This window comes from Mesocricetus auratus, unplaced genomic scaffold, assembly GCF_017639785.1.
Source record: "Mesocricetus auratus isolate SY011 unplaced genomic scaffold, BCM_Maur_2.0 Super-Scaffold_100008, whole genome shotgun sequence".
NCBI classification, from domain to species: Eukaryota; Metazoa; Chordata; class Mammalia; order Rodentia; family Cricetidae; genus Mesocricetus; species Mesocricetus auratus.
Window position 1 is genome coordinate 58,068,900 of NW_024429192.1, and position 27,579 is coordinate 58,096,478.

Genomic DNA, 27,579 nt, shown 5'->3' on the forward strand with positions numbered 1-27,579 from the left:
ATACACATTCTTTCCACCGTGTTGTGATTTCTAGACACAGTGGATGCTGGGAAGAAGGGCAGAGATGACAGGAGACACAGAGTGAGCAGTATGAGCACTATGGAGATAACGTAATAAAGCCATAAGGCAGAAAGTGAATTAATAAAAATGGGTTGGTTACTTTATGTAGTGATATTTTGTTTGTAATCTAACAAATAAAGCTTGCTTGCAGAGCTGAGTCACTAGTTAGCCACACACCTCTAAGCCATTAGTTAGCCAAAAAGGCCAGATAGTAGTGGTACGTACCTTTAATCCCAGCACTCAGGAGACAGAGGCAGATGGATCTCTTGTGAGTTCAAGGCCACTCTGGGCTACATGAGAGTAAATCAGTCTAAAAGAGAAATAGAGTTCACACCTTTGATCCCAGCACTAGAGAGGAATACAAAGCAGGAGCTCAGTGCAGTCTCAAGTCAGTCTAAGGATTCTTGGATTCAGGATCACCCATTTTGGTCTGAGGTAGAGGTAAGAGCTAGTGGCTTGCTGCTTTGCTTCTGACCACCTTTTCTGATCTTCAGCTTTAACCCCAATACCTGTCTCTGGGTTTTTATTATTTGTGCTACATATAACATCTAGTTAGAAACAAGCCTAAGCTATCAGCTGAGCTTTCATAATTAATAAGAAGGCTCTATGTGGTTATTTGGGAGCTGGCAGGCGGAACAGAGAAAGATCCACTTTCACCATTCTTCCACTTCTCTTATCCATGAGAACTAGACTAGACACAGAAAAGTTGTCTCTTTTGAAACCCCACACTGGTCCTTTAATGAATTTTTTTCACATATACATCCTTTGCTTTAATCATTTTAGGAGCCTCTGAGAAATAACTGAAGTTATGAGGAGAGAGCTTTGACACTCTTACACAATGGACCCCAGAGGGTTCTCTACCCTCTTTCCACCACATGAGATTAACATAAGAAGTCCATGGGTTTCACCCCAGAAGGATCTCATCATAACTTGACCCTGTTGGAACCCTGATCTAGGACTTAAGACTCCAGAACAAAGAAATGCACTTATTTGGATTATAAACTACCTAATCCATAGTAGTATGTTTTAAAGCATGAACTAAGATACTGCTTCTGTATTCAAGCAATTTAAATTATCAGGAAGAGTCTATGTGCATGAGAGAATGACAATGCCTTGATATAAATGCAGTTTTCACCTCACATAACCCTCAGTCTTTAGGATTCTCTACAGGTATCCAGATAACATTTTGGTCACCTCTGTTGTTTGGTTTAATTTTGTTTGGTTTTCTACCACAAAACATTAAAGTTGTTTTTACAAGTGTTTAATGAGTTTCTAAGTTAGTATTTTAGACAAGGGGTTAAAGGCTTCAATTATGTTTTCCAGCTAACAAAATCATACTGCTTATCCAATGGTCATTTGCTGTTATTCTCTTCCCTCAAATTAATGTCATTACTGATACCACAGGTGGACATCTAAACTCTTCTCAGTCAATTGGATAGTAACAACAATCCAATAGCAGCAGCAGCTATTCTATTTTAAGCTAGCATGTCAGCAGAGAGCCTACCCCGTACAACATCCACTGTACGACTTGCTAAGCTTCCCTAGATATCATTTACCTCAAGGCTCATATCATAACCCCATAAAAGGATAATTTTTCTGATGTATCATGGATCAAATTTCATTTTAGTTATCAAATTACACTTTCCCTTAGCACAAATTTCTTATGTGAAGTCTATAATACTATATCTTTAAGAAATTATTTTATGTGCATGAGTGCTTTGCTCTGCATGTATGAGTGTGTGTGCCTGGTGCCCACCAAGGATAGATGGTGTTGGATGTTCTGGAATTGTAGTTACAGACAGTTTGAGCCACCATGTGAGTGCTGGGACTCCAACCTAAGTCCTCTGGAGGAGCAGTCTGTTCTCTTTCCTGCTGAGTCACACTGTAACCACCCAGCCCCCCCCATCTTGTCCCTACTTTGCCTGTTGTTTTTTAGGCAATCTCACTACATAGATTAAGCTGACCTTGAACTTGCCAGACATCTCCTATCTCCACTTCCCAAATGCTGAGATTACAGACATGCATTGCCATGCCCACCTATGACATTTTTTAAATTGTATCTTCTCTAAGTTATTTGTCACTAGAAATTATCTCCTTAAGTAAGACACTGTATCTTTATGCATTTCCAGAACGAGGAAGGTTCAAATCATTTATCAGGTATGTAAAATATTAATAAATTATATTTCTAGATACTCTGAACTCTAAATGATTACTTCAAAACAAAATATATAAACACATCATGGTATATTAAACATGGCAAACTGAAAAACATTTGCACAGGAATCTTTAAATCAAAAGAATTACATATTTATTTCTAACAACTAAATACCTATCACAAAATGTACTAACTAGATTCAGCTACTCAAAAACTATTAGAGGCTAAAGATATGGTTCAGCTGTTAAGAGCACTCGCTCAGTTCCCAGAACCTAACTAAGTCAGGTGGCTCACACCCACATGTAACTCCAGCTCCAGAGTCTCCAATGTCTGACTTCCATCAGCAGCTGTACTCACAGGCACACACCCCTACATAAAAATAAAAAACAAATCTTTAAAAACTCATTAAAGAACATTAAGTTTCCTGTAGGTTCCAGTCTCAGTAATATTTTTTAATACATGCTGTTAAATATATGTTATACTCAAACAACTGAAGATTAATTTTTGCTTTTCAAAATATAGAATAAAAATTAGTGGCTGAATAATTTGGAAAAGTTATTTATTTATTTATTTTTTTGGTTTTTCGAGACAGGGTTTCTCTGTGGCTTTGGAGGCTGTCCTGGAACTCACTTTGTAGACCAGGCTGGCCTCGAACTCACAGAAATCTGCCTGCCTCTTCCTCCCGAGTGCTGGGATTAAAGGCGTGCGCCACCAACGCCCGGCCTGGAAAAGTTATTTTTTTTTAATTCCATCTACTGTTAAATACATAAGATTCTCTTATTCCATCCCTTCCTACCTCCAACAAGTGTTAATTCATTGCTAACCCTGTTTTATTTTATTTTTTATCTGTTTTTATTTTTATTGATTCTTTGGGAATTTCACATCATACACCCCAATCACTCTCATTTCCCAGTCCTTCTTGTCCACCATTGTGCACCCCCCAAAATCTAAGATAATAATAATAATAAAAGATGTACTTTTTAAAAGGCCAGCTTGGTTACTCACACATTCACCGGAACATGATCAAATCCTCACTGGCCTGCCCCTTTGGTAGAACTGAGTCATTCCCCTCCTGTACCCCACCAGAAGCAATCAGTGGTAGGGAGCCACCCTCACCCTCCTTATCACACTTCCTAATACTTCTCTTCCATGGGTTCCTGTTGTTTAGGCTGGTACCTTTTGTTTGTGAGGTGGGGAATGGGGGTGGGGCTGAGAGGCAGGGGTTTTCCCTTCCTCCCAACTTCGTGTCTGCAACTGTCAATACCATTGCAAATGGAGCTTCCAAAAAAGTTACTTTTCTGTGAAAAAGACTTAAGTTTCTTTTTATTTGAACAAAGGTGCTGGTATCATTGCTAAAAAGTTAATTTATAATCTATGTGTTTAATTATTGCTCCCAATCTATTTTAGAACAAAATGATTATAGGTAAAGCAGCTGTCAGATTATCAAAAATGACTATATATGCACATTATCTAATTACATCTACAGCAGTCTATTTAGTGCCACATTTGAGAAATTTACAAATAAAGTTCTTGGATGATAAGATAAAGAGTCTGGAGGAAAGCTGGGCAAAGTGGCACAGGCCTTTAATCTCAGTACTTGGGAGGTAGAGGCAGGCGGTTTCTGTGATTTTTAGGCCAGCCTGGTCTACACAGCTAGCCATGGCTACACAGTGAGACTCTGCCTCTAACTAAATAAATCTGCAGTAATTTTCTTTGCAGAATAGCATTGTCCTTTACAAAGTGAGTTTGTTCCTGATATACTTAGACATGCTTTAATTCAAACTTAGAATTTTCTAGTAATAGAGCTGTCTCACAAGAGTCAGTTATCTTGTGGTGCAGTATGTTCTGTTGCCGGACAAACTCAAGCTGGAGTCAGTTAGCTATTCGTCAGACTGTCACTGGGGAGGGAAACAGGATCTGATGATTTTTGGCAATTCTAAACTCTAAATCTAATTTAAACTATTTATAAACTGAGATTACTCTTAAACAACTTAGTATTTTAAGGATCAATCAATCGGCTATTTCAGGAAATTTTTTTTTTTTTTTTGGTTTTTCGAGACAGGGTTTCTCTGTGGCTTTGGAGGCTATCCTGGAACTCCCTCTGTAGACCAGGCTGGCCTCGAACTCACAGAGATCCGCCTGCCTCTGCCTCCCAAGTGCTGGGATTAAAGGCGTGAGCCACTAACGCCTGGCTAGGAAATGTTTTTTTTTTTAATCAAGTTTTCAGAACTAAACAAAAATCTGAGAGTAAATAAAATCACAAAGTGGTACTGATGTATTCCTTCCAGGCTTTACGTCTATGCTGAACATATTACATTATGAATCCATAAATAACAGCATTTTAAAACTTACCAGAATTCTGCTGGATCCCCCACCGTACTTTCATCCTGAATTGCCGGGTACCACTTTGCTGAAGTCTTCTATTTAGTCTTGGAAAATTTTGCTTCTTTCCTTCCTTTCTATTCAGTTTGATAATATCATCTACAAAAGAGGTAATGCCATAATTATTTTCATTTTAACATGATGAATAAATTGCTCGGTCTCTTTATAGTCAATAGATTTCTCCTATATTTGTAAATTTAGTCCCCATTATTATTATTTTAGCTTTTTCAGACAGCTTCCATGTGTACCCAAGGCTGGTTTTGAACTTACTATATAGCTTCAGCTACCTGGACTCCAATCCTTTTCCCTCATCACAAGCTTCAATCAGTCATTTTATCTGATGAAATGCTTGAAAAAAGTTTCTCTAGCAAAAGTTCCAATCAACAGCGAAAAGAGGATCCACCATCTAATGAGTTCTGACAGGGAGATGGGACAGCAGGTAGAGTTAGCTCAGTAGTAGTGTTTGCCTAGAACACATAAGGTCCTGGGTTCAAACCCAGTACTAGAAACAACAAAATGTATACTCTTGCTGTTGGAGGATCAGGAGTTCAAGGGCTAGCTTTGACTACATATTGAGTTTAAGGCAAGCTTTGGCTCTCAGAAAGACCCAACCAACCAACCAACCCAAAAATAGCAATAAAGACCTCAAAAGACAAAATTTCTAAATTCACCTGAATTCAGAAAACATTTATTAGGTGTACACTTTATGCAATTAATTCATGTGTAAGTATACCATAAAGGAAACAAAAGTTTAAGATAGCCCTCATTCTCAGTAGTTTAAATTATTTATGGAAACAGGCAAGCAAAGAGCAGCAAAATTAACAAGTATCATCATAAAGGTATGGTACTCTGAGATTCTGTTTTCCTCTAGCAAAGTCATTCATAAATACTTCTTTCTATTCTGACCTCTCTAACTCTGTAAACTTCATTATTCCAAACACACCATCAAACCACCTCAGAATAATTCATAAACACCACCCTGTATTAATACAACAGTGAACAATGTAAAAGATGAGAAAATTAAATGTATTTCAAATTCTTATTAAGTGTCAAAGGTTACTAGAAGCCAACAATACACTCATTAAAAAAATATCTTGTGCCAGGGAGACAGCTCTTCAAATAAAGGCACCTACCTCCAGGCCTGATGGCTCAAGTTTATTACCATGGTCAAAGGAGAGAACTGGTCCCCGCAAACTGTCCTCTGACTTCCATACCTTTCCATACCATACTCCTCATGCTATGATGTACAAGCCCAGACCCTAAAAATAAGTGTTTAAAAAAAAAGGAAGAAATATCCAAACACAGCTGGGTATGGCGGCATATACTTGTAACCCTGGCACTTGACAGAATGAGGCAGGACTGCTGTAACTCCAAGGGCAGCTCTGGCTACATAACGTCATTCCATCTCAAGACAGAGAGGATGAAGGAGGGAAGGAAGAAAGGAAAAATTCTCTAGTCCCTAAGCCAAATATTAATTGCAATGACTGACAATGCAAATAACTAAAGAAACCGCATTCTCAGCAACTTCCTACTAAAGCTAAAGGCTAACTGCAATTGTTTTTCCAAATGACTTTAACCATAAAGATGTCAATAATTATTTTTCCTAAATCATACAAGAAAAAAAGATTAGAAGGATCATTTTTTACATGATTTATATTATTTCTCCCATAAATTGCTCTCTGAACTAAACACATACAGCAACATGCACACATATACACAAAAATATATGTAATTTAAAGTACTTCAAAGTACATAGTTGTCTTCTTGAGACCAATCTCCAATTGCAAAATAGCTTGCTAAATGTAAAAACATAAGGGCTGAAGGTGTAGCTCAGTGGTAGAGTGCTCCACACTAAGCACTCCTAAGAACCTAGGCTTGATCCTCACCACCACTTAATAAAAGACACTAAAAACCATTTGTCCATTTGTGTTAGTCACGCTCCTCCACTGAACACACACACACACACACACACACACACACACACACACACACACGGAAAGGTGTTTTTTTTTGTTTTTTTGTTTTTGGTTTTTCGAGACAGGGTTTCTCTGTATTGTTTTGGAGGCTGTTGGTCCAGCCTGGCCTCGAACTCACAGAGATCCGCCTGCCTCTGCCTCCCGAGTGCTGGGATTAAAGGCGTGCGCCACCACTGCCCGGCTAGGAAAGGTGTTTTTTTGAGGGGGCGGAGCTCATAATTTCAGAGGCTTCATTCAGTCTGTGGTGACTTGGCCCAGTTGTTTTTAGGCCTGTAATGATACATAACATCATGCGGGAAGAGCATGGAGGGGAAAGCTGACTGCCTCCTGACATCCTGGAAAAGAAGAGGGCGCTGACCTTCAAAGGCATGCCTTTGGCAACCTGCTTCCTCTAACTAGGCCCTACCTCTCCTAAATAACTCATTGAGTTGTGAACTCTCCATGCCTAGCCCATCGAGGGCATCAGTAAAGCTCTCAGTAACTCACCAGCTGGGGAACTAAGCCTTCAATTAGGGGCCTTTTGGGAGACACTAATTTAAACCATAACACTAGATTTTAACAAAAGGTCTCATAAATATCAGATATATGAACTTATTAAATTCTAATTGAGTAGAAAACAGGAATTTTCCCTTAATAGGCTACTATTCACATTCCAGTAGACATTCACAACCTCAAAGCTTTGAAAATATACCCAAACAATCAATTTGGTAAGGAGATTAGGGCAAGGAAGGTGTTAGTTTTGACTACTAGGCTAATTTTTTGTTGTTTTTGAGACAAAGTCCCAGTATATATTCCTGGCTGGCCTTCAACTCATAGACCTGAACTCAGAGTTCTACTTCCCTCTACCTCCAAGTGCTGAGATTAAAGGCATGTGCCACATTGCCCAGCATACCAAGATAATTTCTACACAGAGCATATACAGCAGAAATATAGTTGAAATTAACTGGAGACAAGGTCTCACTTTGGCCCAGGCTAGCCTCAAATTCATGAACCTCTTGCCTCATCTTCCAGAGTGCTGGATGCTGGATTACTGGTGTAAAACAATTCTTGACACAACTAAAAATTAAAAATAGAAAAACATTTTATTATCTAAGTCCTTAAACAAAATCTTTTGACATGAAAGGAGAAAATGGCCTCTCTGACCCAGTGAGTACACAGGATTAAGTACTAGAAGATAAAAGATCCATTACAATGAACTACTTTATAAAGTTTCTTCTGGGGCCAGAGATTGGTCAGCAGTTAAGAGCACTTGCTGCTCTTCCAGAAAACCCAGATTTAATTCCCTGAGACCACATGGCAGCTTATAATGAGCTACAACTCAAGTTTGAGGGGATTTGATGCCCTTTCCCAGTTTCCACAGGCACCAGGCACTCATGTGATGTACCAGACATTTGTAGGCAGAACACTCATACACATAAACCATTTCTTTTTTTAACAAAAGGAAAACATTTCTTCCAGGGCATTCTTCATGTGTCTGAGATAATTATAGTGCATTCAATTATTCTCACAGCAATCCTATGAAAAAAGGGTTACAATATTAATTTTTAAAGTGAGAAACTGAACCAATGTCAGTTAACTTGGTAGATAATCTACATAAGTTCTCATATAAATCCAATAGAGTAAAAAAAAAAAAAGAATGAATGAAAGCCAAATTTTTGGAGGAAGGGTATCTCACTATGCAGCCATGGCTGACCTAAAACTTGCTATATAGACCAGGCTGGCCTAAAGATCTGCCTGCCTCCACTTCTCTGCTGGGATTAGGCTGTGTCTAATCACACCCAGATGCAGATCCTAAAACTTCTGCAGACTTGCAGACTAACCATCTCTTTCTCACAAACCTCTAAGATTAAACTAAAAGAAAAGCACCTGAAAGACGGACCTACTCTCTTGAGGAAAAGACAGTTCTATTCCAGCTCTCCACAGCACTTTTCTTCTACTTTGAAAAGAATCAGCCCTCTTTAACTGATGTCCTAATTATCAAACAAAATACAAAAGGACTAGAGGGATGGCTCAGTCAGTAAAATGCTCACCCAACAAGCATGAAGACCTCAGTTCAGATCCCTAGCACCCATATACAAAAAGCTAGACGTTGTGGCACATGTCTGTAATCCCAGCACTGGAGAAATAGACACTAGACCTCTGATAACATGCTGGCCAGCCAGGTTAGCCAGAATGACAAGTTTCAGACTCAGTAAGAGACCCTAACTCATAAAGGTAGACAGAGATTAAAGACGACGCCAGACTTCTGGCATCCACAGGCATAACACCCACACATACACCTCAGTGGGCAACACACACAGGCATAGCACCCACACCCACACCTTCTTTCAAAACACAAAATGGCTAGTGGGCAAAAGTCGGATGACCTGAGTTTAATCTCTGGCACCAATGGTGGGAGAGAACCAACTGTCTCTAGTTAGTTACTGTCACCTTTCTTGAACTTTTATTTTTAATTATGTGTGTATGATTGCAGGTTTGTGCATGTGAGCAGTGTCTATGGATGCCAAAAGAGGGAATGGAACTGGAGTTCCAGGAAGTTGTGAGCCAAGCTGCGAAAAGTGGGTGCTGGGAGCCAATCTTTGGGTCACTGCAAGAACAAAATACGCTGTTAACCACCAAGCCAATCTCTCTAGCCCCCACCATCTCTTTTTTAGACAAAAAGTACTAACAAGTAATTTGTCCATAGTCATGGGGTTAGAGGTGTCAGAGGCAGGGGCCCACTGATATAGCATAGTTCTAGATTACCTATCACTAGGAGCACAAGGCTTGTGAGTTTATTAGGAAAGTAAATGTATATAAATGTTTAGTTCACTGCTTAGCAGCCTGTATACATCTAACATGTTATATGGATTCACGGTTTTCACGCAAAAGCTGCTCTCATTTTTTTTTTTTTTAGTTTATTACTGATCAGCAGTGTCATCAAACTAGAGGCCAAACATATTCCTGCCAATTTTCTAATTCAAACACTAGGCTCTGATTTGAGGCAACCCTAGAAACCAAGAAAGAATTCTCAACTGCTAATCAAAAACTTTCCAAATTAACAGAAAAGATAACACTGATGTAGAGAAATAGCAAACAAAACAATGTTTCCAGGCACAGTATTACCCTAAATATCATCCTCAGCAAAGGTCACACTTGAATTCAGCAGTCAGGTATTTCATTTTTAAAAAATCTATCAAAGTGGGGTGGTGGGGGGAAGAAAAGACCCGGAAAAAGAAAAGCAGGCAACTTGATTCTACAAAAATGGAATTACTTTGGAACCCGCTAAGCCAAACAGAAGCCTTCGCAGTGATGGATCTGAATTTTTTTACGAAAATAAAAACAACCATCATGCTTTTTAATTAATTTCTTTTTACATAATCAAGAGCAATCACGGCATTCTTTTTTATTACGTGTGCTGTACCCCTCGTTCTACCTGACGTTTTAGCAATCTACGTACATCTCTCCCTCCCCGCCCCCAACTGGCTAACTTTGAAACGCGGCTAGGGAACATGCTTCAGTAAACATCTAATGCAACACAGCAATACGGTCCTCGCCTAACGATGCTCAGAGCGCCCGTTCCGGGACCGCGTCCCCGCCCCCGGCGCTCCCCCTGGAGCGCCGGTTGGAAATCGCCGGTGCCGGGCGTAAGTCACTCCAGGCAAACCCTTCTCGCAGCCGCTGGCTTTGGCCGGTCGCAGCCCTGGCGGAGTTCAAGACTCTTCGTAAGGAAAAGGCCAGGGCTGCGCACACGCCTAAGGGAAACCGTGGCCCGAGAGACCGCGTCCCGCATGGGAAAAGGCCAGCACCCGCCGGCCCTGCGGGCCTCGCGGCCAGACCGGTCCTCGCCATGGCCCCTCCCTACCCCACGGGGGGTGGGCACGCACGGGTCTCCCCGCCCCACATCGGGGGTCCCCGCCGGTTCCGCCCACGCGCGAACCCGCCCGACAACCACGGCTAACCGCCCCTTCCCCCACAGGGACTCCCGCCCCCTCCCCCACCGCGACGCGGCCGCCCCGGCCCCTCACCCAGGGACATATCGATTTTATCGAGGTTCTCATTGCTGCGGGCTTTCGGCGGCGGCGGTGGCGGTATCGCCGTGGCTCCCACCAACCGGGCGCCGAACCGGTTCATGACTGGAGATGCGGCGTCGGAGCAGTCAGCCGGGAAGGCCGGAGTCGCAGGCCCGCCGCCTCCCACTCACGCACGCAGACTAGCTGCAGCGCGGAGCGCGCACGCGCGCTGGCTGCGTCCTCACCCTCCCACCCTCGGCAGAGGGAGGGGAGAGGGGCTACCGAGACGAGCGGAGGGCCAGAGCGGCCCACGCGCAACTGGCCCCTAGCGGCCCTTGTCGGCCGGGGGCTCGGCTCCAGAGCCGCAGCCTCTGGCGCTGTGGAGAGCCCCTGTCCTAGCGCCTGGACGTTCCGCACCAGCGGCAGCGACTGGACCCCAGCGCCTCGGACACACAACCTAAAACACTAGCCTAGCCCTGCTTGTTCTCCGGGTCCCTCCTGCCGCGGAAAGGCTCGGCACGCCCCTCTGCAATGCAGCTTCAGGAGACTGCACAGACCCCCCGGAGTTGCCACGTCCCGGTAGCAAAAGCTGCAAGGACAATTCTTGTGTCACCTTAACAATAAAAGTAAATGTTAATGTATCTGATCACCTCTCAGTCAGCACTCTATAAACATTTGGCCCGGAACTAGCTACCTTAGTCAGATCTCGTCTTCCCTTGGGAGGGTAAGTACTTCTGTTTATTTACTTGCATTTTTCGATTACTCAATTGAGTTATGAGAAGAATGAATATATTTATATATATATATATATATTTCCCTAATCATCTTTATTGGAAAACTTGGTTTGCATTCTTGCTTCATAACTCGTTTCCCATTTACAAAATGTCATATTCTACCCTTTTAACCTTATTTCTCCCACAACGCATTTGTGTGGAAGCATTCCTGTTACTCAACGCCCCTTCACCCAAACAGCTCAAAACAATCTCATCATCTAAGGGGGGGGCAGTATCAGATGTTCTTTTCTTGTAAAAATCTCTGTCACAATTTTCTCTATTTTCTAAAATTTCTTTAGTAGAGACCTGAGCCAGAGTTTTGTGGTGACCTAAAGTATCTAAAAACTACAGTAGCCTATGTTTAGTTTAGTAATGCCATGTGGTTCGAAAATTCAACAGCAGTGACACATTTTACTATTTTTTGCTTGGGACTCCCATAACTTAAAATATCTCTTATCATGCACAATTGCATTTATAAGTATTGTATTTTTTGACTTTTTTAACTTTACCAACTGAAACATCTGCCCTTTCTAATAAAGATTGTGACAGTTATTGAGCTATCTTAAAAATAAAACTACATGCTAATGCTTTCTATATTTGTAGTATGGTTAAAACCAAAAGCTATCCCAAGGTATGATTCCAGTCAAAAGCAAAGAACCATGACACACACACACACACACACACACACACACACGTGTGTGTTTGATGAACCTCGGCAGTCTCATCTTTTAAGACTTTGAGAAATAAAATTCCTTATTCTCAAAAGTCAGGTTGGGTCAGATGTGGTATTGAGTGCCTTTAATCTCAGCATTCTGGGACAGGGACTGTTGAATTTCTGTGAGTTGTAAGCCTGCCAGATCTACATAGTGATTTCCAGGACAATCAGGGCATTGTAAAGAGACCCTGTCTCAAAGCAACAAAAGTCAAGTTGGTTTTCTTTTCGTGACAAAAAATAACTACATATAGTCAGTTAACATAGTGTACACCTATGTAGGCATGCAAGACACCAATGGTGAAAGGTTTGAGTTCATCAAGATCCAGCAATCTGGTATATCAAGTAGAATAGCCTGGTGCTCTTGGCACAAGGTTCTTGAGTTTGCTATTCTACTCTCCAAACCCATCTCCATTGAACTGCTAGCAACTAGGGAAGCTAGATTGCAAAGAACATGAATGGCACCAGGCATGGTTAACAATGCCTTTGATCTTAGCACTCAGGAAACAGAGGCAGGTGGATTTCTGTGAATTCCAGGCTAACCAGGGCTACATAGTGAAACTGTCTCAAACCAACAAGAAAAAAAAAAACCCAATCAACCAAGCAAAAAAGTTACTATGGTTCCTTCCTGATTTACCAAGGTATACTAAATTACAAAGGTTGTACATTTATCATTTCTTTCAGTCATTAGTTATATTACCTTGTGAAATTCTATAGGCCTTAGTCATCTTCAAAACAAGAAAGTAGATATGCTTTTCTAAGTTATCTTAAGATTCTTTGAAGGTCTAAATTGGTCAGTGGTGGTGTAGGCCTTGAATCCCAGCACTTTTGAGGCAAAGGCAGGAGCAGGTCTTAGTTTGAGGCCAGCCTAGTCTACAGAGTGAGTTCTAGAATGGCTAGGGTTACACAGAGGAACCCAGTCTTGAGAAAGAAAATAAAAATTCTTTACAGTTCTGAGATCCTCTAAGCCCAGACATTTCTTTCTGCATTAACCCTTGTCATTAGTTATAACTTATATAATCTCTGCTCATTTGTAGGAGTAAACTATAGAGAACTGCAGATTGTTTCCTGTTTTCTTTTTTAACAGCAGCATCTCCCTGACTAGCCTGGAACTTCCTATGTAATCAATCAGGCTGGTCTTTTTTTTTTTTTTTTTTTTTTTTTTTGGTTTTTCGAGACAGGGTTTCTCTGTATTGTTTTGGAGGCTGCCCTGGAACTCGCTTGGTAGACCAGGCTGGCCTCGAACTCACAGAGATCCACCTGCCTCTGCCTCCCGTGGGCCACCAACGCCCGGCCAGGCTGGTCTTTTACTCACAAAGATCTACCTGCCTCTGCCTTCTTAGTGCCAAGTGTTCACTACCATATTCAGCCTGGAAATTCTGTTTACATTCATTCGTTTGTTTATTGTGTCTGTGTGCCTGTGTGTAAGCACATGTGACATGGCACATGTGTGGAATCAAAAGACAACTTGTGGAGTCCATTCTCTCTTTTACCACACAGGGATCCAACTCAAATTGTCAGGCTTGGCGGAAATTCCGCTCCCTTGCTCACTGAGCCATCTTACCGCCTTCTTTTCTTTCTTTTTTTGTTTTGTTTTTTTGATACAGTGTTTCTTTGTAGCTTTGGAGCCCACCCTGGAACTCAGGCTGGTCTTGAACTCACTGAGATCTGCCTGCCTTTGCCTCCTGAGTGCAGGGACTAAAGGTGTGGGTCACCACTACCTGGGGCACATCAACTTTTTAAGGAATTTGCAGATTGTTTTTCATAACACCTACATTATAAACATCCCAAACAGCAGCATATGAAGGCACTTGTATTTCTGCATGCTACATATTCATTAGTACTTGCTGCTATTTTTGTGAAGAAATTTGACTTTATACTTGTATATCAGTTAAAGCTTAAATATGAAGTTGTGATCAGAGAAGTGTTCTACTGGTACAAACTTTACCATAGAGGCTAGATTTAGAAGTAATCAATCCAAATCAATTAGATAGTATAGTCAAACTGATCTTTAAATTGATTTTAGAGTTACAGATCTGATTGATTCCCACAGGCTGTTACTTGTGGTAAATTGTGGTGATATATTGTTTATAATTCAGAAAGCAAAGTCAGCCACAAACCATAGAAGCCAGGCATACACCTTTAATCCCAGCAGGCGGAAGCTAGGAGGTGGTGGTACACACCTTTAATCCTAGGACTCCTTTAAGAGGTAGACGGATCTTTCTGAGTTCAAGGCCACTCAGGGATACATGACATTGAATCCTTCTAAAAGAGTAACAGATCATATGCCTTTAATCCCAGCATTAGAGGGGTACAAAAGATAGAAGCAGGGACTTCAGCAGTCAGTATCAGGCATTCATTCTCCAGCCAGAATGAGAAGAGGCAGCACTTTGAGACTTGGTGAAGAGCTTGTGTGGATCAGCCCTTTCAGCCTGAGATAGAGGTGAAACTTAGAGGCCAGATGCTTTTCTGATATCCAGCTTGAAGTTTGAACCCCAATATCAGTATCTGGGTTCTTTTATTTTCCATGCTACGGTGAATATTTAAACTCTCTGAATCACAATTATGCCTTCCTCATATCATACAAGTAAATTGTAGTGTAGGGGTGGCACACACCTTTAATCCCAGTACTCAGGAGACAGAGTCAGGCAGGTCTATGTGAGTTAAAGGCCAGTCTAGTCTACAGAGTGAGTTCCAGGACAGCCAGAGCTATTACACAGAGAAAATCTGTCTCCAAAAACCAAAAAAAGGAAAAAAAACCTAAGAAAATAAATTGTATTTCCAGACTTTACATTCTGAATTTTACTTTATTTTGAGGGTTCATATTGAAAGAAAATAATTTAAAGTTATCAATATAATATTAGATATTAATAATGCTTTAGTTCTGGCTATGCAGTAGTTGATACTAATTTTCAACTTAGGAGGATTTAGAATCACCTAGAAGATAAACCTTTGGGCATGTCTATGAGGAAGTTTCTAAACTTAATTGAGTTAGCATGCTCACACTATACGCGGGCGGCACCACTTTATGAGCTGAGCTTGGCCTTTCATCTCCTTCTGCTTTCTGACTGTGGATGTGACCAGCTGTCTTATTGCTCCTTCCTCAGTGTCTTCCCTGTCATAACTGTACACACACACACACACACACACACACACACACACACACACACACTTGTAAGCACTCAAGCACACACAAACGACAGCAGTGTTTATCAGCCAGGTACAAAGGCTGGAGTAAAAGGTCAACTGTGCATTTGTAGGTGCATGAGTGTTAGCTATTCAGTTAATCAAATATTCACTTTTGCACCAGGTGTTGTAATAGACTCGGGGGAATAGCAGTAAACATTATAAATGTCGCCCGTATTTTCACACAATCTGCAAAGCAGTTGCTACTTTCTGAGTACCTGTGTGAATGAGGTACTGTTGGATGTAGCATGTATCTTTGCCTGGAGTGGAGCAGTTCAGAATCCTCCTCCAAGTCAAAAATAAATAGAATTCAAGTAACCACCCCTTTGTAGAAGCTTGATTTCATACAATATAGATAAGACAACATCTAGTATGGCTGAGAAAATAGAGGACCAATTAAATGAGTATTTCAGATAAGCAAAGACAATGTCACATGTTTCAGATAAACAAAAATTTTTACTGTTTGTATCTGTTATAGTATTTAAGGTTATATCTTATATATATGTGTGTGTGTTTAGTATTTGGGGTATGAATAAGTGAGCACATATGAATGGGTAGGATTTGAGTGCCAGATACTGTAATATGCTCAGAAGATAAACAGTAAATAACACGAACATATCTTCATTTTTTAAGATGCTTTTTGTTAAGTATCACATTTTTAAAAGATGTTCTTTATTAGGACGAGGAAGTCCCCGTCTGTGCCTGGTTTGTTGAATTTTAATTATGAATATTGAACTCTATTTAATGCCTTTGCTATATCAAGTGACATAATCAAATGGTTATTTGAAAATTATGTTAACAGGGTAGATGAATTTGTTTATTAAATTATGTGTATTATTATGGCTAGGTGGAGTTTTTTTTTGTTAGGACCACTGGCTCCCTACAAAACCACTCTGAGACTTATAAGTCACTATAAATGTCCAACCAATAGCTTAGGCTTGTTACTGACTAGCTCTTTCAAGTTAAAATAACCCATATTTCTTTTCTATGCTCTACCATGTGGTGGTACCTTTTTTTTTCAGCATGGCATGTTCATCTCCTGCTTCCTCTGCATCTGGTTAGCATCTTCACCCTCCTTCTTCCCCAAATTCTTTCATGCTGGCTCTCCTCACTAAATTCTTCCTACCTAGCTATTGGCCAGTTGGCTTCTTTTTTTTTTTTTTTTTTGGTTTTTTTTTTGGTTTTTCGAGACAGGGTTTCTCTGTGGCTTTGGAGGCTGTCCTGGAACTAGCTCTTGTAGACCAGGCTGGCCTCGAACTCACAGAGATCCGCCTGCCTCTGCCTCCCAAGTGCTGGGATTAAAGGCGTGTGCCACCAACGCCCAGCTGGCCAGTTGGCTTCTTATAAAACCAATGAGAACAAAACATCTTCACAGTGTACAAAAGGATCATTCCACAGCACTTCCCCCTTTCTGACTAATTAAAAAGGAATGTTTTTAACTTTAACATAGTAAAATTATATACAACAAAAACAGTTATCCAGTAACAATCATAGTTACAGTATCCAGTCCATTTGTATTTGGCAAATTTAGAGAAAATACTCTATTGTCTATCTTTATCTTTGTGAGTTTAAAGTTTTGTATCTAATTTACTTTTTATCATAACTAAGGAAAACTGTCTATTTAGTCTTTAACTCCATCAAAGACCCCAGAATGATGTAATATTCCATAACAACAGGTACATCTGACTGCCTGGACAGTCACCCAATGTTCCTCTGTAATGTTGGGACATCCATCTTTGGCCTACAGGCCTAGAATATCTGACAGACTTTTTGTGAAGCAGGAATTTTGAAGGACTGTCTCGCCTTGTCTTGGCAAAGTCCAGTAGTTGCTTTCTTTTGTGTCCTGCTTGTCCAATTTGGATAGTGTATTGTCAGCAATTGAGGCAAAGGTAGCTTTCTATGCCTATCACCTTCTTTGAAGTAAATTGTGCTGTCAGGAGCAGATTGTCATGAAAAGCCTCAGATTATTAAATATCTTAAATTCCATATTCTGTAGGTCTTTGAAACGTTTGAAGATCATCTATCTAGGTAAATATCTGTTTAACCTTGAAATCATACCTAATATGACTACAAGTTTGATTGTTATAGATGACTAACTATTGACCTGTATTTTTTATTATAAATTACATTTTTAAATGAGCTATATAAGCACAATACCCCAAATAAGTAGAAACATATATATAGTATAACAAAAATAACTTTAAATATGTATCAATAAGCCAAAATCTATACCAGTGTATTTTGAGATCAATTGTTGCTTTTTGGATTAAAGTAGATTCAATAATCTACTCTTTTATCCCATCGTTTCTATATTATATCCCCTGTTTTTTTCTTTAGAAAGAGATCTTTTTGGCTGGAGAGATGACTCAGAGGTTAAGAGCACTGGCTACTCTTCCAGAGATTCTGAGTTCAGTTCCCAGCAACTACATGGTGACTCACATGGTGGTTCACAACCATCTGTAATAAGATCTGGTGCCCTCTTCTGGTGTACAAGCATACATGCAGGCAAAACACTGTATACATAATAAATAAATAAATCTTTTAAAAAAAAGATATCTTTCTTTCTAAAGACACGATAATAATCAAGTGTTGGCTGGAGTAGTCTGTGAGGCTGCACCGTCTCAGCGAGCAGCCGTGAAGCTATTTTGGATGCAGAACTCTGAGCAGACTGTAACAAAGACATTCTGAGATGTCAGATCACCAGGGCCATTTATTTTTATTGGTATCTGGTCCCCTTATTCTAATAATGTATACATTTTCAAAGGTAACTTCTATATCTTCATTAATATAAGTATAGACTGTATATTGTACACAAGTTAGTGATGTGGCCCATAGTCAAATGTTAGGATGTTATTAATTTTAACCGGGCATGTTAATTAGCGCAGCCCAAGGGGGCTTTTGATTGCTGGACATTGGTAGTCAGCTTCAGGAGAAGTAAGTGGCCAAATAAGGAAATAGCCCTTGGTGGCAGTTTTATGAATATAATCTAATGGTTCCTTAGCAAAGCAGAGGCATGAGGCAGAAGGGCAAGTCTTGCCAGAGTCATGTTTGCCGAGCCAGGGCTGGCTAGAGTCCCTTCACTCAGGTCCTCTGGAAGAGCAGTATTTGTTCTTATCTTCTGAACCATCTCTCCAGCCCAGGATATTGCATTTCTGAGACAAATGGATCTAGCCATCTTGTATCATCTTTTAAAAACAATGTATTTGTTTTGAAATACATTATTGTATTTATATGAGAAATTTTCAAGTTTTTTAAACTTTTCAATTTATAAATGTTTTGAGACAGAATCTTACTATGTTGCTCAGCTCACAGTCCCCCCCACTTCACTCTCTTGACTGATGGGATTATAGGCACCTGATACCACAAAGACATGGATTTTGTCTTTCCTCGAATGAAACTGTATTTCTTTCTTTGGACACAGGATGTCATATGGAGCCCAGGCCAGCCTTAAACTCAGTACATAGTCAAGGACGAGCCTGAACTTATGATCCTTTGCCTCTCAAGTGCCGAGATATACACTACTGTGTCCCATTTATGTGGTGCTGGGGATTGAACCTTGGAGACTACTGTTGTTTTCAATAAAATCTTGATGGTTCCATTTTACCATTAAAGACTCAGGAGCTGAAAGACTACTAGCTCAAAGAGGCAGAGGAAGCACCTAGCTGATGTTCCTTCTCTGCTGACGGGATCCCAGAAACCCCTTTCTTCCTACATTGTCTCAAACTAGACCCTCAAACTGAATGTCCCTCCCTTATACTTTCTCTGTGTCTCTCCATGCTCCCGACTCCCCCTTACTCTCAATGGCTTTTTCTTAACAATTCTATGTTCACTTCCTGTCAACTGGTTGCTGGCTCTGCCTCTTGACTTGTGGCTGACTTTATTTAATCCTGTTTACAACAGTCAAGCAGAAAGCTTTTGGATTAAATCGGTGTGCTAGGGCTAAGCCACAACACAAACAGAAGCAGGTTTTTCCAGTAAATAACACAATCTTGGGGTTACAGTGTGATCAAATATCATGCAACAGTCTTCCAGCTGAGCTACATCTCCAGCCCAGATGAGAGAAGCCTTGGAAGCTGTGTTATCTTTATCAGTCCTTAGTTTTAATGGCATTGCCCATGCTCTCTTCTCTATCCTCACGAGCTTTATCAGACCCTTCACAAAATAATGCTCATTCTCTTACCTTAATATTGTAATCTTAACCTCCTTATTCTTCTAGCCCCTGCTCTAGCTTAGGTCTGGGCTTGTAAATTAGCAAGCAAAGGTTCACCTTCAGCCTAGAGACAAGTTTTCCTTGGTCTGAACAGTAGTCTGCCATCATTTAGAAATGTAGTTAATTATACCTTAAAGGACAGATCCTAGCTTGTTTTGGAAAAAACAAAAACAAAACAAAACTCCAGTACCTGGCAACCTGAGGTCCCATTGTCCATTTGTCAACATTCAGTCACAGCTGAGATGAGAGTCCCTTCTTGGAAAAAGGCTGAAACTTTCCAGTTCAGAATTTCTGCCATTCTCTCATTTCTTGCAACTGGCTCATTTCACTCTTTGCCACCAACCCACTGACTCATTACAGGATTTCTTTTTTTTTTTTTCCCAGACAGGGTTTCTCTGTATTTATTGTTTTGGAGGCTGTCCTGGAACTCGCTCTGCAGACCAGGCTTGGTTTCGAACTCACAGAGATCTGCCTGCCTCTGCCTCCCGAGTGCTGGGATTAAAGTTGTGCGCCACCAAGGGTCATTCCAGGATTTCTAATCCCCTCTGTCCACTTTCCTCTTACCTCTAATGTGATACCTACTCCATCCCCTTATCACGTCATCAAGTTTAGCTTTGTAAGCAGATTTGACCATAGTTCCTCATTTGTACATCTCTGATAAAGCTCACTGTTTTATGGCTAAGATTCCAACTTACCACCTTCCACCATGGGGATCTAGTAGTCAGACTTTGTAGCAAGCATCTTTACTTGCTGAACCATCTTGCCTTCCCCTTACTTTGGTTACTAAGAAGCAGCAGTTTTCAAAGCAGCCTATTTTCTTAGTATCTGTCAGAGCTGTTTAGTGTATCTTTCCCACCCCTTCTTTTACCCCCTTGTTAAGTCATATCCTAGAAACTGCTGTGCCTGGTTTTGATGGTGTATGCTTATGATATTAGCTCTCAGGAAGCTGGGGATCCTGAATTCAAAGTCGGCCTGTGCTGCTAATCCAAAACGGGGTGGAGAATTGGCTCAACGGTTGAGAACTACGCCTTCTTGCAGAGGATCCGGTTCCCGGTTCGGGTACCTGTCCCGGAGCCTTCGCGGGCACCTACATGCACACGATGCACACACATACACATAAAAGGATAGTTAAAAACGAAGTAGTAACCTGTACTGTGACATGACTCCTGCAGGAGACCGCCCCACGAAGCCTATCCTTTCTACTGTTCTTTTGCTGTTCTGTTTGTGATCTCTTCATTTAAATGCTTGAGTCTCCAACACCAACAGGTGTTAAATCAGGATGGACTGAGGTGAAGTTAATCGAATTTGGATTATATCAGGTGTATTGTCTATCTTAACCTCCGACAGGGTCCGATTTCCAGAGTAAAGTGTGACAGTAGTGCACCCTCGGCTTCCTGACCGTCATTAGCTGGAGTTTTCAATCCAGGTACCCGACCTGAGTAAAGTAAAGTAGCCTGGCACGCGGCTGGAGTCTGGGTGTCCTGGTTAGCTTCAGCCTGGGATTGGGTAAGGCAGTGCATGCCGGGAGTGGCCAGTCTTCGAAGGGCTTGTTGGGAATTGTAGTCCTTGGAGCCGGAAGTGGGGGTGGCAGGAGTAGAACGGCAGCTGAGGCAGCAGTCCTTGGCGCTGACGCCGCCAGGGTGTAGCGCATGGTTCCGAGCCCACCGACCCCGGTGCCTCCCCTGTCCTGAGGGTGCCCCGGGCGCCCTGGCGTCCATAGCGGCCGGGAACCTCCCTTCAGCCCGGAGACGGCCTTGCAGTCCCGGATGCGTCCGGAGGGCGCGGGAATGGATCTTGGCGGCGGCCGGGAGCGCCTGCCTGAGGAGAGCAGGTGGGCTGGGAGCGGCTGGCATTCGGGGCTGCTGGGTGTGCGCGAGCACCGGGAGACTTGGCAGGGCTGGGATGACACACAGCGCGGGCACGACAGACCTGAGAACGACTACTGCGAGTGACTTGTTTGGGAAGAATTTCCAAGAGGAGGGACTGGCAGGGCGTGTATAAGGACCAGAGAGGAGAGTTTGGGGACCGTGAGCGAGGGTGGGTATGGCTCGTTGAAGGTCTGGAATAGAAGACAGTGAAGCTAGGACCCAGGACTGCTGGAGGAGAGGGGGGTATTGAGAGTCTGCGAGAAAGGACTGAGGTGTTGTAGTGAGATTTTATAGGCCAGACTGTATAGATAAGAGCAGGGCACAAGGTTGGTGCCCTGCCTTAAAACTTGTGGTGACACCCCAAGGTGATGTAAGAATTTCTGGGAGCTAAGGTTTAGGATTATGATTGGCCCAGCAAGGTTAGAAAGGGATGAATGTGGGCGAGGAGAAGAAGAGGGCCTGTGTGTGAAAAGCCACTGATTGCACTGGGTGTGGGCTTGCTGAAGGGACAGAAATTGTGTCCTTTGTCAATGAGATCCCACTGCTCTAAAGGGACCGCTGTCATTTCCTTTTCATCTTCAACTCCTTTGCTTCTTCCCCACAATGCAAACTAAAAGCAAGTACAAGTTTATGTGGAACTATTGTCAGGAAGCCTTAGCTTCTAGAAATAGGGGCATCTAAGATTTTCTTTTCTTTTTTAATTTAAACAATTTCCTATTTATCCATGTGGGTGTGCGTGCATGTGTGGAGGTTAGAGGACAACTTGGAGGAGACTGTCTTCCATCCATCATGTAGATTCTGAGACTAGAATCAGGTTGTCAGGCTTGACGGCAAACACCTTTACCCACAGAGCCCTTTTGCCAGCCCCAATTAGGATTAAAAAGCTACTTTAGCTCTATTATCATTTGGACTTTGTAGAGATGTGTCTCCTACTTAGGATTTGCTTCATAACAACTGGTTTTAGGCTTGAGAGTGTAATTCATGGTAGAGCACTTACCTAGCATGCAGACAGCCCTGGGTTCCATCCCCAGCATCACAGGAACAACAGAGGCAGGGCTTAACCTCCTAAGAGGATACAGGAACAGAAACACAACAGAAATATGGCAGAAGGGAGTCTTTCTTGATGCTTAGAAATAGATTCAGATACGTGAAGATCGCCAGAGCAGGTGAAGTCCAAAGACTAGAAGCAAAGTAAATATTCTCAGGGGAGATAGGAAACTGCTGGGGTGAAGATATATATATATATATATATATATGTATATGTATCCCTACTATGATGTACTTTCTTGAGTACAAAGTGGTTGAACTTGGACTTTTTGCCTGAGGTCTTTGAATGATGTATACTAAATGAAACTGAATGTTTTACTTCCCTTTTCAACATTTTCATTTCTGCTTTTGTATATTTGGCTATGTGGTCTTCCTCCAGATGTGTCTGTGAAGTGTTTGTATGTAAAAACTTTAGGGCTATTTTAATTTTCCTGTGCTGTTTCACATGGCGCAGTCTGGGTCAGATATTTTGAGTTTGGGTTTTCTTCCCCGTTTAGCTGGAGCCGTGTTAGTCGGTTACCCATTACTTACTTGTTACATGCCAGATATGGTCTTGACAGCATTCTGATTATTAACTCATTTAGTGCCTGGACAATGTGTGAGGTACCTGCTACAATATTATCACTTCCCAGATGAGGGAGCAGAAACACAGACAGGATAAGTAATTTGCCGTGGTTATGCGTGGATCTCAGGTAAAACCGAGACTCACACCCAGTTATGTGCCTGCCATTTAGGTGGGTGGGGCAACTCCTTTGCAGGTATATTTTTTTCTGTCAATTACCACATTGACACTTGCTTTTTAACTAGAGTATGTTAGTTTAAACAGTTTCAGCAGTGGAATCCCCTCCCGCCCCACACACACAGTCACTCACTCAAACCGTTGTTGTAAGGCTACTCTCTCTGTTGGTGGCTGACTAGTTCAGAATGTGTTTTCACTGAAGCTTCATGGCACGGATGACCTCCTTATTTCCAGATAGACACTGGTAAATGCATGCCTTATGTGTGAGAATTGAGGCATTGTGGCTGGGCTACTGCAAACATTACCTTTTCACGGTCACTACAACACACAGTTCAGAGAGTCTTCTTGATGAGGCAGGCCGCAGCAGTTTTTAAGCATGAAGGAAGGATATACACTTTTCCAATGAGAGCACTTGATAGTGAAGTATGCATAATTTAAATCCACCAAGAGCTTCTCTCTCTCTCTCTTATTTTTTTTTTATCTCAGTTAATAGCATTTTCCACTCAGTCAACCAAGCCAGAGCCTCACAGTGAAATTTCAGACTTCTCATTTCTTATATCCAAAGCTACAGTAGAATCCTAGCTTGGCCATCTTACTGAGCCCTGCCTGAGTGAGGCACTTCTTCCCTGCTGGGCGATGGTAAAAATCAACAAAGTAATGAGCTCAGGCTCCTCACAGAACCCTGGAATGTACTCAAGTCCAGAGGGCTGTTTACTTTATCCAGTCTCCAGTTTCCATACGCTAGATACGTTGTCCACAGGTTATTATTCACACCGCTGCAATTGTTTCTTCCTATTTCCATGGCTCCTCTAGCTAAGCTAAGCACATGGGAGATTGGGGTGTTACCTGGCTCTTAACAGCACCCTACGAATGGCTTACATAATAGATCCTCTATTGTTTCCCACGTAGTTAACAATCTGATAGCAGAGTACCACTGTGCTTAAGAATGACATTTATCTTCCCCCTAGAGTTTTCTTAAATTCCACTTGTTTGGGAGTTGTCTCCTGAAACTGTCAGCTAAAACAACAGTCCTTCCTTCATTGCTTTGTCACCCTCAACTTCATTAAGCTATGCAGTCTACCTGAGAGCAAGGAACTCTTGTCTTATCCAGTGCTCAGTGTTCCTGGTACAGTGGCCACATAGGGTCAGAATTAAGTAGTAAGTTCTATTTTATAAGTCTGAACATTCATGGATCAAAGTCTTCCCTTCTTTGTCCTCAGCCCTAGTTTGTAGCAGAACCTCATAGTAATTGGATGCTTTACTCTTCCCTGTGTCCCTTATCTAAGCAGGCACTAGTTTCTGTGAAGTATTCCTTGATATTGCCTTCAATTCTTTTTTGTTTACATTTCCAGATATAAAAGTGTATAGTTCTTAAAAAAAATTCCAGGGCAAAGTATTGCTCTTAGGCATAGCCAAACCTTAGTGCTGAAAGTCAGGTGTTTGCCCTGTCTCTAAGCTGGGTCTTGGTTCCTTGCTTTTCTTCTCAAGGAGACTTCCCACAGGGAAACCTTAGCAACTCCAAACCTGGCAGTCTCAACAGCAGTAAGAGAAAGGATGCTGCCCAGCAGCTCCAGCAAAAGCAGACATGCTGGGGCCGAGAGGCATGCTCTCACAGTCAGGATGTAGAGCACACTGCTCACTTGGCCCTGGACCATTTTGGCCTTAAATGATGGATCCTCCGGTAGGAAGAAGCCTTCGTAGAACTTCACTGACCAAAATAAGTGATGAAGATGGTCCTTTCTGGAAAGTAGTTCTGTTTTCAACAGGCCATGAATTCCAGGTAGGTGCAGGTACAGATGGCCATTTGCGGATACAGTCTCACGGTGGAGATTGTTCTAGCAACTCTCTAGATATAGTCTCCCCGTCCAGGTCTCCATGCTGTTACTTACTTAATTTTTCAGAAACAGAGTTACTACAGTGTTTGTCCAGGGATGTTCAGTGATTTCTTCCCCTTGTAGTATGTATATACGATGGACTTTCTTCAGGCATAGTGAGGGGTGAAGTTATTCTGTTGGTAGGAAAATGGATGCTACTGAGGATAGTCATATAAAGTCAGTCTCAGAAGGCTAAGTATCCCATTGCTTCTTGTTTTTCTCTCATCCTTATCCTTTATAGACACATAAGGTCATAAATACACTGACAACATGAAAGTAGAAGTGAAACTATCTGGGGGCAGTGGGAGGGATGAAACGGGGAGGGGGATGTAGTGGGGTGTGCGGGTAATATGCTCACAGTATGTAATATACTTTCATGAAAATAGTTCTTATGATGGATATCAAGTTGTAATATGTAGAACACAGTCCAAACCCCTTACTCTAGTACTCAGTTTGAGTTTTAGTCCTCTGACGCTCCTAGTCACAGGTTCCTAACTCTCCATCAGCTGGTCTTTTTTAGCCTTCTCATCCTTGCTCCTGTGCACTCCTTGCCTGAAAAGCTTAGTCATCCTGTAAATGATGCTCTTTAGAAGGCACTCCTGACCTGTTCCTCTCCACCTTTCCATCACAACCTTCTCTTTTTCTCCATTCATTCTCACTTATCATCATTTTCCCCCTCCATGCTTTTCCAAGGATTGACTGCATGGTAAAGCAGGTGATCACGTGAGCTTGAGCATCTACATGATGTAGTTCAGTTGTTTGTGTCAGACACCTCCCACTCCTCCCCCTTCCCTACTCCCTGGCCTGCAGATACCCTTGAAGCTTTTAGGAAATTGCTTTTGTCAGAGTGCAGGAGGGGAGGGTTGTCAGCTGACTGCAGGTGCTATGCCTGAAGTCCTCCACAAAAGCCTTTACCCTACAGCTGTTTCTGTTTATGACCATTTATTAGTTCTTCTACAAGATGGATTTTCTCTTTCTCTCCTTCCTCATCTTTGCCCCCCTTCTCTTTTAGTTAACTTCATTCATTTATTTTGGTTGTAAAAGGCAGGGTTTATGGTTTTTAAATTATTATTATTTTGGGGGGCTCACCATCCAGCTACCAAGTAAATACATGGAGACTTATTCTTATTTATAAATGCCCAGCCTTAGCTTGGCTTGTTTCTAACCAGCTTTTCTTAACTTAAATTATCCCATCTACCTTTTGTTTCTGGGCTTTTGCCTTTCTCTATTCTATATACCTTTCTTTCCTTGTTACTCTGTGGCTGTGTGTTTGGGTGGCTGGCCCCTGGTGCCCTCCTCTCTCCTTTTCCCTTTGCCGCTACTCCCCCTTCTCTTTTTCTCCTATTTATTCTCTCTGCCTGGCAGCCATGTCTATCCCTCTCCTGCCTAGCTATTGGCCAGTCAGCTCTTTATTAGACTATCAGGCATTTTAGGCAGGCAAAGTAACATAGCTTCACAGAGGTAAACAAATGCAACATAAAAGAATGCAACACATTTTTGCATCATTAAACAAATAATCCACAGCAAAAAAGAATATAATACATCTTTAACTAATATTCCACAACAAGAGCTTCTCTGTTGTAGTGATGACTGTGGTGCAACTTGTTCTGTAGACCAGGCTGGCCCCAAACTCAGAGATCCACTGTCCTCTGCCTCTCAAGTGCTGGGATTTAAAGGTGTGTGCCACTATTACCCACTTCACCCTTCTCTTTTAAAATTATTTCCTACAAATGTTTCATCAACTTGTCTGGTTGATTATAGAACCTGCTTTGACAACATGATTGGCACTCACCACCGGTGGTAATTAAGATAGAAATTTTTATTTATTTTGAGGGAAAATGACCTATTGCTAGCATGGGATATGGGGATCCTAATAAAGAAATCATAGTGAAGCACATAATTTGAGAAGAAGCTGAGTTAGAGCTGAACCTGAATCCCTCAATAAGGTGATAAGAGAAGAGATAACTCTTAGTGGGAAGATCTGGTGAATAAAATCACAGAAGTCAGTGAGGTTGGCATATGTGTGATGTAGGGTATTCTAAGTAGACCATAATGGTGAATGTGTGGACTCCATACTGAGGAGCTTGTATGTCAGCCATGGGTATAGTTCCTAGTGTAAGGAATTCTCCTGCCTTCTGTCAAATCTGCTTATCATTGATTCAATAATTTCAGTATTATTCAAGTTTGGTATGACTAGTGAGGCATTTGTTAAATAAATATGTTATAAAGCTGTCTATAGATAATACTTATTTCTTCTTAGTTATCAAGATATTGCCATTAAAAGAACAGGGTTGACCAATGGCTAGGCCTCAGAGTTGAGAGACTGTACAATAGAGCCAGTATATTTTTCTATAAGCATTTTATTTAAGGAGCAGTATAAATATTTAATTACAACATCTAAAAGTTAAATACCATGTAATTAAAAACAAATTATATAGCCAGGTATGAGGAAATATTAAATTCTTTGGGAGTCTTTGCTACCTTATTGTTATTAATAATTCTTTATCTTTTATTTTATGTTTTTTTGTACCTAGAGGAGGAACCAGTTTTTTTCTAGAAAAGTCCCAGAGACTTGCTGAGTAAGAATTTCAACTCAAGACACCTT

The 27,579-nt window shown here is 41.5% G+C and overlaps 2 protein-coding genes across 10 annotated transcripts in view; one reads left to right on the forward strand and one right to left on the reverse strand.

Annotated features, from left to right (window-relative positions):
* The window catches only part of Fyttd1 (forty-two-three domain containing 1), a 49,517-nt gene that overhangs the window by 20,664 nt on the left and 1,274 nt on the right, over window positions 1-27,579 (reverse strand). Inside the window, exons 1-2 of one of the 4 annotated variants that reach the window (XM_040750906.1) lie at window positions 22,312-22,471; window positions 4,568-4,696 (exon numbers count right to left, since the gene is read on the reverse strand). In XM_040750906.1, coding sequence (XP_040606840.1) covers window positions 4,568-4,696; window positions 22,312-22,348 — 166 coding nt within the window. In that variant the 5' untranslated portion in view covers window positions 22,349-22,471. Of the gene's footprint in view, window positions 1-4,567; window positions 4,697-10,580; window positions 10,780-19,636; window positions 19,689-22,311; window positions 22,472-27,579 lie in introns of those variants that run through there. The other 3 variants (XM_040750905.1, XM_040750904.1, XM_040750907.1) reach the window with 3 other exon arrangements.
* Rubcn (rubicon autophagy regulator) overlaps window positions 10,866-27,579 on the forward strand; it is a 60,037-nt gene continuing 43,323 nt past the window's right edge. For 3 of the 6 annotated variants that reach the window (XM_040750900.1, XM_040750899.1, XM_040750902.1), the window contains exon 1: window positions 21,019-21,277. In XM_040750900.1, the coding sequence (XP_040606834.1) occupies window positions 21,213-21,277 (65 nt within the window). In that variant the 5' untranslated portion in view covers window positions 21,019-21,212. Of the gene's footprint in view, window positions 11,290-21,017; window positions 21,278-27,579 lie in introns of those variants that run through there. The other 3 variants (XM_040750897.1, XM_040750901.1, XM_040750903.1) reach the window with 2 other exon arrangements.